This window comes from Bemisia tabaci, chromosome 1 (genome assembly GCF_918797505.1).
Source record: "Bemisia tabaci chromosome 1, PGI_BMITA_v3".
Taxonomy (NCBI): domain Eukaryota; kingdom Metazoa; phylum Arthropoda; class Insecta; order Hemiptera; family Aleyrodidae; genus Bemisia; species Bemisia tabaci.
The window spans coordinates 87826143-87839597 of NC_092793.1; the positions used below are offsets into that span (position 1 = coordinate 87826143).

At 39.5% G+C, this 13455-nt stretch overlaps 1 protein-coding gene across 2 annotated transcripts in view; it reads left to right on the forward strand.

The window, feature by feature from the left end:
* The window catches only part of Stam (signal transducing adaptor molecule), a 74015-nt gene extending 67386 nt beyond the window's left edge, over nt 1-6629 (forward strand). For both annotated transcript variants that reach the window (XM_072306391.1, XM_019051532.2), the window contains exon 10: nt 4798-6629. In XM_072306391.1, the coding sequence (XP_072162492.1) occupies nt 4798-4987 (190 nt within the window). In that variant the 3' untranslated portion in view covers nt 4988-6629. The remainder of the gene's footprint in view (nt 1-4797) is intronic.
* The last annotated feature ends 6826 nt before the right edge of the window (nt 6630-13455 follow it).

Sequence of the window (13455 nt, forward strand, 5' to 3'; positions counted from 1 at the left end):
ACATTATGAATCTATTGGAATAATTTCATTTCTCAATTATTCTTGTTTAATAAACTTAAATTTAAAAATATGAAGCAAAAAAGTCTAATCCGGAGGAAATATACATATAATCATTGTACGACCTAAAAATAGGGGAGGCAGTCACACTTTAAACCTAGTTTACTTAGAACACAATATGATTAGAGGGCTCCCTAGCGAGCATCAATGGAAGTGAAAAACTGTCACGGTGGCCGCGGGTGGACTTATAATGCACATCAAAAATTCAAGTTGAAGGTTGTAGTGGGGTACTCCTTGATGGGTTTCTGGGCAATTTCGAAATAGGTTATCGGAGCTTTTGGAAAAATAAGCCTCAAAGTCGTCCTCCTTTCACAGCGAATTGGATAGGTCAAATCCAGAGGACATCTTAATGTAAAGACAGTTACATCCGACAGTTTAAAGAATATAAAAAATTGCAATGATTTTGAGTAATATAGAAAATCAACTTCTTGGGGACGAATTAGGGGACTTTCAAACGTTAATTGAATCGTTGTTTTACACTCATTTTATTGATGTTTTAATTTTTAATGTTTATGGGCAAAATTTGAGAGGAAAATTTTAGATTTGAGTTTCAAGGTATTGGTTGTAACGGAATTAGGGTTTTTGGGGTGAAAGAAAGTTCTCAAATTCTACTTTCTGTTGATGGAGTAGATTTAAGAACTTTCTGTCAACCTGAACTGCTCATTTTTCCCTGACTCTGAGCTTCATTTGGCCTTTTCTGTCGAGTCAGCTGCACCCATCAAGTGAGTAATGACATTATTAGTCCAGGCAAATAAGGTAAAGAGCCTGCAAAAATCCCGGGGAGCAATGTTTTAATTGATTCCTATGTAATTTTTGACGCTGAATTCGAAATTCAACTTTGCACTAAAAAAGTCAGACCGGAAAGTTGCCAAATTTGGCAAAAATGGCCTGAAATCGGCCTTCTTTCTGGATTATGGCCTGTTACTCGTCCAAAATTGATCTGACGACAATTTAGTTGTTTTGATAATAAAGCTGGTTAAAGTTCCTGTAAAAAATTCCTTTACACTTTTTTGCTCAGAACAAAATCAAGCGCGCTGGCAGGCACCGAGCTTTGACAAATGAGAGAAAATTGTGATTTTCGAGGTTTTTGTCCGATGTCTCTTTTTTTAATCGTCCGGCGAGTAATTTCTGGACAAATTAAGTGAAGATGATAAAATTTACACCAAGTAAAATGAACTGATGTAAGTAATATGGAACCCAACACATTACAGTGTGTGCAATTTTCGCTCATTTTTCAAAGTTCGGAGCTTGCCAGCGCGCTTGATTTTTCCTCGAGCAAAAAAGTGTATAGGAACTTTTTTATAGTAAATTTATAAAGCTTTATTTTTGAAAATAACTAATTTTATCGTCGGATCAATTTTTGGCAAGTCACAGGTCATAATCCGGAAAAAGGCCCATTTTAGGCAATTTTTGCCACATTTGGCAACTTTCCGGACCGAATTTTTTGGTGCAAAGTTAAAATTCGGATTCAGCGTCAAAAATTACATCGATGTCAATGAAAACATTGCTACGCGGGATTTTTTTTAGGCCTTGGCCCTTTTATTGGCTTTCTTGCCTCGACTATACAGGGTGTAACAAAAGTCCGTCCCACCCCTGCTAACTTTTGAACGAATTGAGCTAGGAAAATGATACTTTGGGAATGTTCCTATCTCCAAGGGGACCATCTTCTGGAGGGGGGGTCAAAATTTTCGTCCCCCCCTCAGGGGGTCGGGAGCCCCCAACTTTTTTTTTCAAATGGCAACTCCTATCTTGTGATACCTCATTCGAAAGAGCATAAAAAACAAAGAATTTTGGCGCAAACCGTAGATCAACATCTTAATTTTTGACCGAGTTATGATAGGTCGAAGGTCAAATTTGACCTATTTTCAACAAATGATAACTTTGGTTCAAATTATAGTAAAGAAAAAAATAAGACGGGAAAGTTTTCCAAATTGTGTTCGCTTTTAAGTAAAAATTGCAGAAATCACTCTGAATGAATTTTAAGGGGGTTCCGGACCCCCAAATACGTCAATTCAAAGGTCATTCAATTTTCCAGCGAAATAAGAAAATTTCCCCTAGATTTGACTCCACATTATCTCAGTAAGGTCAAAAACAGTTCAATATTACGTTGGCAAGTCTCCAAATTTCGGAAAAAGTTAAAAAAAACGAAATGTAAACGGTCAGATTTAATCACCTTTTTGGGTTTTTTTTTTAAACAAAATTTGGAGACTTGCCAACGTATTGTTGAATTGATTTTGACCTTACTGAGATAATGTGGAGGCAAATCTAGGGGAAATAGGCTTATTTCGCGGGAAAATTGAATGACCTATGAATTGACGTATTTGGGGGTCCGAGCCCCCCCCCCCCCTTAAAATTAAATCGAAGTGATTTTTGCAATTTTATTGAAAAGCAGACACAATTTGGTAAATTTTCCCGTTTTATTTTTTTCTTTACGATAATTTGAACAGGAGTTAAGATTTTTTGAAAATAGGTCAGATTTGACCTTTGACTTATCATAACTCGGTCAAAAATTAAGATATTGATCTGCGGTTTGCGCCAAAATTCTTAGTTTTTTATGCTCTCTCGAATGAGGTATCACAAGATAGGGGTTGTCATTTCAAAAAAAAAAGTTCGGGGCCCCCGTCCCCCCCTGAGGAGAGGACCAAAATTTTGATCCCTCCCCCCCCCCCCCAAAGACGATGAGTTTGAGATAGGAACATTCCCAAAGTTTCATTTTCCTAGCTCAATTTGTTCAAAAGTTAGCAGGGGTGGGACGGACTTTTGTTACACCCTGTATATCCATGGTACTGTAATGTAAAGAGTATGGTAAAAGAATCATAATAACCGATTCTGAATGAAATAAAAACCCAGCATCTGAAGTTGCAACGTCACTTCGCTTTTTTTGACGATTTTTAAATCCTAAAACTGGCAAAATTGCAATTTGAAATTGTATAAATAAGTCCTTTCTAATCAGAAACTCTCAGATTGCACATTTCTACAAAAGTTTTGGAGGAAATCCCACCCTGGAACCTGCATTTTATCATCGAATTCGATAATTTGGAGTCCGCAACATGGCAACGCTGCCACGGGGGGGCAAAAAAACTTACTTGGGTATAATAAATTTAGGAAAGTTGCATCTTATACCAGGTAACAACATACTAAAAATTTAGATTGGTTAAGGATAGGATGAGAGAGGGGGGTATAATTTGCAGCCCCTAAGCCCTGTTGGCCATTTTACCCCTACGAAACCACAAAAATGCGATTATTTTTCCAGGAAACCAATAACCTATTTCGAAATTGCTCCAAAACCCATCAAGGAGTACCCCATTACTACCTCCAACTTGAATTTTTTAAGTACATTCAAAGTTGATTAAAAGTCGATTTAGGGACACTGTGCTGTAGTTTCAAAACTGTCCACCAGGAGCCTTTTCTGTATTTGCACTTCAGTTTTACTAGCCTCACGAGGCAAATATGTGAGTTCGATGATTTTGGCCTGCAAAAGTAACTTTTTGCAGAATTTTTGATTTCTTTCTTGTTGAACAACACCACTTTCGGAGAAACAATATGTATGCAGTACAGCTTTTAAGGATTATCTTTATGTCTCTAACTCAATTCTTAGGTGCCAGGAAAAATTTTTCGAGGTTATGTTTCTTGAGTACTCAGACTTTTAGCCTAGCGGATCATTACAGTAGATCTCCTGTTAGGGTGAGCTTTTGGTGGGCCTCCTCTGACCGTCATTTTGAAGTTCCTTGAGGCTCAATGTGTGTACATAACTGGCCTAAAATTTGGTTTTAGAGAACTTTTTGCCTCCTACGAAAACTTAAATTACTTTTACCCCATAACTGCCGTGATAGCGAAGAGAGCAGTTAATGTCAAATTTTCGAAATCGAGTTTCCTTCAAAATTCGTCTGATCTCTTTTAGATGAAATCACTGAAATAGTTGAAACAGCAAAAATCATCTCCATTGTTTACAAACGAGACATATGAGAAAGCCGTAAGTGCGCAAAAAATGACGTAGGTTCAGGCAAGACAGCAGTAAGTGACAATATTCCTGCAGAGAGCCAATGAAAATAGTACTTTTAAGTAAAGTGCCGCTGTCTTCTGCCAATCTCTAACCTGAAAATGTGTTTGTTGTGTGTCCAAAACACAACCACGCTTGGCGCTTACGGCTATCTTGCCTGACAATAACCTAGCATGAAAATGGAAAATACCCTTTTTATGTAATTGAAATAAAATCAGTCTATTTTTAATCATCCAAACTACTTCTAGGAGTCTTTTGGACGATTTGTGGCAATTTAAAACAGAACGGAGGGTTCTTTTGATAAAATTTTCCGGTCAGAAGCTTCTAAGCCCGTTATCTGAAACCTTTATTTTAGCATTCACCGCTCTCTTCGCGATCACGGCAGCATAGTTCTATACTAAAGCCTGTGTCTTACTGTCAAAGCTAGCCATCAAAATATCAAGGTCAGGTGTTGTGATAAGCTTATTCGATGATTTGGACCAATCATAGCACTTGACCTTGACATTTTGATGGAGTATTTTGATAGTAAGATTCAGGCTTATGAAAAATTAGTAGCAAGGGCTGACAACGGAATGCTTGGAACTACTAAGAATTGACAGGAAGAGTCTGCATTTAAAGTTCATTCTCTTCGATTTTTCAGATATTATATTGTTATTATCCTACCTCTCTGAACTCTTTCACTTGTGGATTTGAGCAGTATCTATATCTAATATTGCTTTTTTGCATTGTTTGTTTTTCAGCTTGCCAAATTACATTGGTGGATATCAACCTCCACATTTTAACTATGCACTCTCACAGCATTTAAATCAGCAACAGCCCTTGTCCCCCAGTTCAGGGATGCCAGCTCAAATGACACCTGTCTCCACGCCCTATCCTACTCCACTTTGTCAGCCTGTTAGTAAATTAAAACCAGAGTTCAATCAGCAGTAGCCAGCTTCAATCAATCATATTTGTTAATTTACTTTATTGTTATTTTCTTTGAGTTAATGTTTCCATATTTTATTCGTTTTATCTTAATCATTTGAAACATTTTCATTTAAATTATATTTTACCCTATTTTTAGTCATTACTCCATTTGGAGGGGAGCTCATCCTCCAATGAAAGGGTTCCATGTCATCCGTAACTCCATTCCCATGAATGGGTGGATCTTCATAGGATGTCATGGATGGATTCCCATGCTTTCATGGAAAGGTAACAGATGGTATGGAACACTTAGCAGCAGGCCCGCCACAAGGGGGGGGGGGATACTGGGTCTCTGGTACCGGGGCCCGTGCCGCCGGTGACAAACCACTACGAATTCACGTATTACCCTTGTCTCGTAAGAGAAAGTGAAGAATTTACCCTAAAAATTTCGTAAAAGGTGAATAACTTTTCAAAAACACGCTGGGACATACTTTCGAATTTTTCTCATTTCTTTTAAGATTTATAATTTAGTAAGATTTCTATCTATTTTCAAGATTTTTAGTATAGAATGATATTTTTAGTATAAATGCGTTTCATTTTCTTCCGTCTGCTAACTCCCTTAACCTCACTATCAATCAGATGAACCATAGAATTAACCCTAACGAAATTTGCACAATCTGTAATACTCAACAGCCTGAAGATGCGCACCACTTATTCTTTATTTGCCCCATTTACCATAACACTCGAAATTATTATTTACACTGCTACTTCAACAAAGACATAAACCTACTTCTCAGTAAAGACTCAAACGAGCAACAGCTTACAGATATTTATAATTATTTTGCGACAATTCTGAGTAGGTATAAGATCGTTCATAATAAATGAATAGTTAAACTAAGAAACAAAGTTTGCCTATCATGAACGCTACTATTTCATGTACATAACCGTAAACCCAGCAAATCTTAGAGATAGGTGTAGCATTATAAAGTAATCTCATGTTTGTAAATGATCTCCCAACCTAACCCCCTTTGTTAAATCCTTCCCAGGATAAAAAATAAAGTATTCTATCTATCTATCTATCATTTTCTTCCGTCGTCGGATGCTGAGAGTCTCCAGTCTGGGCATCCTAGACTTCAATGGCTCCACTCCCTTGCCATAGATGTACGAAAGGAGAGTCCTGGGGGACCTGGCCCCCTCTCCTCCTAGAATTGAAAATAGTATCATCTGCCCCCCCCCCCCCAAAAAAAAAATTTCAGATGTTTCGAATGCAACAATTCGGAAGTATTTTGGGCTGAAAGTAAATAAAAAAAAGGCGTAATTATTCTGCAGAAATTGATGGAAAATCTCCATCATGGGAGCTTCAAAGTGCATTCAAATAGGTTTAAAATTTAAAAAATTACCCAAGGGAGGCCCCTCGGACCCCCCCCCCCCCCCCCTGTGCTGGGGGCCCGAGCCTTAAAATTGGTACTAGGGCCCGAGATGGGATGTGGCGGGCCTGCTTAGCAGGATCAGGTTAAGACTTTCTGGTTTTCAGTACTATGATACGCTCATTCAACTCTTTTGTTTCTACTTTTGTATTCCTGCTATTCGCTCTTATTGTCTTTTTCTACTCACAGTTTTAAAAAAGCCAAAAAAATTTGTTGAGGGAATTAAAAAAAAGATGCCCAAATCAGGCCTTTTTCTTTTCCACCTAGTTTAGCTTGCATCCATTTTTCTTATTTTTTGGTAGTCTCACAAATTTCAGTGGTTCAGCAACTGAAGTCTGTATAATCTGAATTGAACCTTTTGTACCACTTTTAGATGCACCATGTTTTTTCTCTCTTCCGCTCTGAAATGAATAACGTAATCATTCAAAAAACGTATTTCATGCTCTTTCAGGAGATAACACTTTTTGAGTCGTTTTCATTTAAATCTCTACATTTAATCTACTGGGATGAAGTCAACTGAATCAAGCTGACATAAACAGGGATCGGGCTGTTTTATTGGTTGTTCGTAAGCTACCGAAACAGTTCCGTCAAGAAAAAGTTACAATGAGAGCGCTCTTACCGATAGCGATCTAAGTTTTCGGAGCTGACGAAAATAAGCTGTTGCCATTTTGTACATCTATTATACGCGCCGCCGCGCCAGGCAGTCTGACAAACAGACACACAGGGCAACAATGCATTGAGTGCGAGCTCTCAAAACTCCGATGAGGCGGGCTGTTAACGATGTAATCGCCACTGTCGCACAGTGGGGAAAACAGCCGATCTAGAGCCAAAAAAGTCGGGAAACCGGCATCAATGAAAATGGCAAAAATTGGTATGTATGTGTTCCTGAGGATTTACTGATCAAGAAATCAGTCATGTTTTACTTCATTAGGTCGACCCTATCAACGATAATCATCAGCAACGCTCCGGGTAACGCGGCGCTGACAAAAGACTGCCTTTGAATGTTTACATTCAATGGCCTCCTGTGTTTATTAAAAAGCGTTTCATGTAGTTACTTTTAATTTGTTTTGGCAATGGCTGACCTTTCTAAAAGTATGGATACCATTTTTTTTTTCTAAAATCCTCTTTTTTAACTTACAGCAATTTTTGAAGTTAGCCTCCAAAATAGTGCCAAATCAAAACTTCCATTGGCTGTATCTTTCCAAATTCACTCGGATTCACCGAGATTTTTATATCCAGTTACTTGTCACACTATTAAGAATAAGATAATTCCTAGTTTGGGTGCGCATCCTCGCGCCATTAGGAGATATTTGACAAAAAGAAAGTGGAAATGTGCTGAGAATGAATGTGTACCATTGGGTTTGGCGTCAGATTACAGAGTCGCATGGGGAGAGTGCGTGCGCAGTGCGCTGCGCGCGCAACTCAGGTAACTTGTGTTTAAGAGCAACTGTTTCAGTGCGCCTACCTACTCGAAGCAGTAGCCTAGTTGGTAGAGTCTCTCGCTTCGAAAACGGAGGATGTGAGATCGGTTCTGACCGGTGGTATGAAAATTTAAATAATTCCTTGAGAATTTTCATGTTTTACTTCAAAAGTGCTGCCCTTTAAAAATGGTTTCATTTCACACTAAGTCTTGAGAGGAAAAACGTCAGGTGCATTGAGCGAAAGAAATTAATTGCTAAAAGAGGTTGTTCCAAAAACGCCGATTTTGGCCCCCCCCTGGATTTGGCCCAAACTTTGCTCAGATGTTGTTCTAAAAGTCCCCGATGCTTGGGCAAAATTTCAGCCCCCTTGGATAATTAGGGGGAGGGGGCAGGGGGGCAAAGTTGCAATTTTTTCAAAACTTTGAAAATCGATATCTCGCGAACGGTTTGAGTGTAAGTGTTGCGGTTTGCGCTAAAAAACGTTAAAAAATATTCTCTACACAAATATTGATGCTGTTTGCATGGTTGCGTAATTTATCGTAGTTATAAATCGATTTTTCCGATTTTGAAGGTTCGACTTTTTTTCGTTTTTCGTCTCTCCTCTCCAGGCGATTGTTGCTATGTAAATAAAAACCAGTTGAGGTGATTCTCCATGAAATTCTGCATCTACCACACTTTGTTTGACCTTGGGGAAACGATTCATTCTTAAGTTATAGCGATTTTTCTGCGCGTTCCCGGTTACGCGCGGGCGGCATATCGGCGGCGCTCCATCCCCCCCGGGCGAGGCAGAGGTTGTTTCACTGCTAGGGTCTTATATTCATGCTGTAGGCTGTAATTATTGATATTTTCTCCTTCCCCCACCCTTCCCCACCTATAGATATGTTATTTATACTTCGTTATACAGGGTGTCCCGGACCACCCGTACCAGATCTTTTTCTCGGTTGGTTTAGGTAGTACGAAGTGGGGGACCGCGGGGTTAAACAGGGAATTGACCCCAAGGTATCCGAATTTCATGGTCCCGTAGCCCCCTACCCTCCCTTGGGGGGTAAAAGAGGGAGGCACAATGTCTCCCGACTTTAGGGATCGTGACCCCCTCTTTACTCCCCAAGGGTGGCATGGAAAGTTTCGGGACCATGAAATTCGGATACCTTGGGGTCAATTCCCTGTTTAACCCCGCGGTCCCCCACTTCGTACTACCTAAACCAACCGAGAAAAAGATCTGGTACGGGTGGTCCGGGACACCCTGTATAACGAAGTATAAATAACATATCTATAGGTGGGGAAGGGTGGGGGAAGGAGAAAATATCAATAATTACAGCCTACAGCATGAATATAAGGCCCTAGCAGTGAAACAACCTCTGCCTCGCCCGGGGGGGATAGAGCGCCGCCGATATGCCGCCCGCGCGTAACCGGGAACGCGCAGAAAAATCGCTATAACTCAAGAATGAATCGTTTCCCCAAGGTCAAACAAAGTGTAGTAGATGCAGAATTTCATGGAGAATCACCTCAACTGGTTTTTATTCACATAGCAACAATCGCCTGGAGAGGAGAGACGAAGAACGAAAAAAAGTCGAACCTTCAAAATCGGAAAAATTGATTTATAACTACGATAAATTACGCAACCATGCAAACAGCATCAATATTTGTGTAGAGAATATTTTTTAACGTTTTTTAGCGCAAACCGCAACACTTACACTCAAACCGTTCGCGAGATATCGATTTTCAAAGTTTTGAAAAAATTGCAACTTTGCCCCCCTGCCCCCTCCCCCTAATTATCCGAGGGGGCTGAAATTTTGCCCAAGCATCGGGGACTTTTAGAACAACATCTGAGCAAAGTTCGGGCCAAATCCAGGGGGGGGGCCAAAATCGGCGTTTTGGGAACAACCTCTTTCCGAGGAATGACATACTTCATTTTACCTTTATGAAAATAAAGTGTATTGGTAAAACGATAATATGGATACTATTAAAGTTCCTGTTTGAGAACACTTAATGATAAATTAAATGTTCGGAACTTAACTGTTATCCTAACAGGAATTGGAAAAAAAGTTAGGACATAAGATTATCTATTAATTAGTAAAAGCTGTTCCATTGTGCAACGGTTTATTAGGAAATTTAAAATTTCAAGCGTGTTTTTCCTTCTCATTTGCTCTTAATATTGAATACATGCCAATTAATATGTCAATCTAATCCATTAACATCTTTAGTAATACGTTGCGAATTACACTCATTCTCACTCATAACCTTACCTTGAAACACATATACATAACCACACAAATTTTTCCAAAAAAAAGTGACAAATAACAGACGTGAATAGTATAATTGAATAAAGTAACCGATGTTAGCATAAACGATGAGAAATACTTTATTTTAACTCTCCTGGTCAATCAAAGACCACAAACCGAAACTCAGTCTCAAGGGTAGTAAATTACAGATGATCTCTTGACTAGATTTGGCTCCATAACTCTTGAATTTATGAAAAATCGGCGTAAAATGTTGTTTTTAGTGTATGAATAAAAATAAAATTAAGTGTGATTAAGTGTGAAAAACCAATGGGTAAGTGAACGAACCGAGCGATAAGACTTTTCCGGCGCTAGATTGGCTGTTTTTCTCACTGTGTGTTGGTACTGCCACCAGTTTCGGTAAAAGACAATACAGCTAGCGTTCCAGCAAGAATTCGTTTGAACACCCCTAAACAGGGAAGCTTATTTCACGGTGTAGCCAAAATTGGGAGCTTGGTCGTCCCATAAAGTAAGAGAAAGTCAGGTCCAATATTAAATTTTAATTTATCCTTAGTAATTGTGTCCTGTATTTTCCAATTCAGGAAAGTCTCTAGTTTCCGCAAATGTATGGGTTTCATACCTTTTACAGGTTTTTTTAAGGATTTTTCAGCATGTTCACCGACTTTCCAGTGATGGAGAAAAATTGGGTGTCCATCATTAAATATTGACAGCAATTTTTCTCAGTTTGGTTAAAAACCGATCTTCATAGGTTCATTTTTGGATAAATTAAACACAGCTTCAGAGTGTCATCCCCAAATATTTCACATTGAATGTGCGCTGTAAGCCCTTGCGTAGATAATTTTTTTAATTCACATTCTCCCCTCCAAAATACCTGGCTCCCAATTAGAGATTTTTCCTCATTTTTCAAGTGAATAGTAAGAATTTGGTACGTAAAGTTTATTCAACTAGTTTTTCAACTAACCATAAGGATATCTAGTACCTATATTTTATTTTTGGTGTTTGAAGAGGGTTAGTCGGTGCTTCCTTCAGAATACTTATTTAGTCCGAGCCTAAGAATATTTTTAACCGTATGTTCATGTTCTATCCTATAGGTCATTCCTCTCACTAATCGTATCTTTCTTTAACTTCCTCTCCTTTTTCTTTCTCCTTTATTTTTGATAAACTCTAATCTGTATCGGTGTCGGTATAGGGGGGGGGGGGGAGTATTTCTCAATGGGAAACTCTAATTTTGAGTCAGATTTTCAAAACTCCAAAACCCAAGATGGCGACCGTGGCCTAAAGTGCTATATCGCCTCCAGTTCCATCGATTGTTGTGCGACTCGGTATCAGGAGGTAGTTTTCGACGGGAAACTCGTATATTCGGTCAGATTTTCAACACTCTAAAATGGAAGATGGCGGACGTGGTCTAAAATGCTGTCTCAGCTCATGCTCCGTCAGTTTTGGTGGAATTTGGTGTTTGGGGTATTTATTGACAGGAAACTCAAATTTTCATTCAGCTTTTTAAAAATTCCAACATCTAAGATGGCGGATTTGGCCTAAAATTCTTTCTCTGCTCCTGATTTGTCGATTTTTGTGCAATTCGGTGAAAAAGAGGACGAAAATATTGTCCTCTCATTGAAGTTAAAAGCTATGTGATGCAGCTCGCGGAACGGAGCGAGTCGGAAGTTCATCGCGAAGCGAAGGAGGGATCTAGGGGCACTCCCCGGCTAGGCGTGACAGCACGCAAAGCGAGCTAATCACAGCTAGTTAAAAATGTGAAGCTACTGCACCGATTCATTACCCGCGCATTACAAAAAACTGTAGAAGCGATTTCCTTCAAATGTGGCAAGAATGAAGCTAAGAACCATTCAAGCGTGTCCAAAAAATCAGATTTCATAAAAGCTGTCTCTGAGGCCCAAAGAAGAGAAACGTTGTTTCTCCCTGTACTAATGCATGGTAGATAGGAGGTTCTTCACTATCACTGCGCTGAAGAGGTTGAATCGTGTCGCACTGGTCACAGCAGCATCACCGTGTCTCTCCTCGGTAGCACCTGATTTTCCATCCCTCTGTATAGCTCCATCACGAACTTTTCCATACCCCTATACTCCCTTCCCTATGGCTTGCCTGCACCTTAGGATTTCCTCGAAACTTTCTTCCATTTTTATTGACCGTCTGTTTATTTTCCATCGTATTGGGCAGTCGCCTCTCGGATCGTATGTTTTCTTACTTTCTTCTCTTTTTTCTTTCTCCTTTGTTCTCTTCCCTTTTGCTTTCCACATCCTTGATCCCATAGAGTACATAGAGTCGTAATGTAATTGGGAGAGCTGGCGCCACTTTTAAGCATTTTCCATGTCCCGAATTCCGAGACTCCTGTGTGACGCCGGGTCACTTTTTCGATACATAATCGATTGTTTGCGATACACGGGTACCCGGCAATCCGATGACAACAACAACAACAACGAAAATCAGGAATTAGAATAGGAATCACCATGTATTCCACACCGCCATTTTGGATCGAAAATGTATCGAAAAAGTGACCCGAACTCGGCGCACACCGGGCTCGGAACTCGTCGAGCAGAACATGGCGCCAGCTCTCCCATTTACATTACGACTCTATGTACTCTATGCTTGATCCATACAGGAGCTCCATTCTTCTGAATGAAGATGAAAGATTAGATGACTTACAAAAATCCTCACCAAAATGTAAGGATGTACAATGCAAGCATAATCAAGAACCCAAGTAGGTACTTACACATCTGAATATTTTATCCACTCATAATCCATGCCTCGACGGATTACAAACTGGTCTATTTATTGAGGGCTCCAAAAAAAAAAAATAATTCAGTGTAACTAGCATTAGAGAACGAAGTGATAGAGTAATCACTATCAAAGATAACTCCTTTGACACGAAAATCGTAATCTGAAGTCTTCATAGAATTCAGGGAAGCGAATAAATGATTGATTGGGGTTGAAGTTTCTTTAGAAAGTTGCTTCCATATGGGAGAGACAGGGCAGAAGAAAGGGGAGGGGAGTTAAAACGCACCCAAGTAAGAAGGAAGCTTGGAGATAAGTTGAAATTATACGGCACTCACAAATATTTCTGTTCCAGGGAGTAAGATACACAGTTAAGTCTCACATGAATTAGAAACCAGTTATTTTAGTTTTCAAATCCCAATCTGCGATATTTCCTAAACTTTCACGATGATTCCCGTTGTCTCTCACACTTCTGCTTCCACATCTCATGGACACAAGATGCGAGTCATTTGCATCCCCAAACACGGTGCTCCTGAACTCACTTTAAATGCGACTTTGTTGTACATCAAAAATTGAGGTTGGAGGTTGTAGTGGGGTACTCCCTGATGGGTTTTTGGGCAATTTCGAAATAGGTTGTCGGAGCTCCTGGAAAAATAATCGCATTTTTGTGGTTT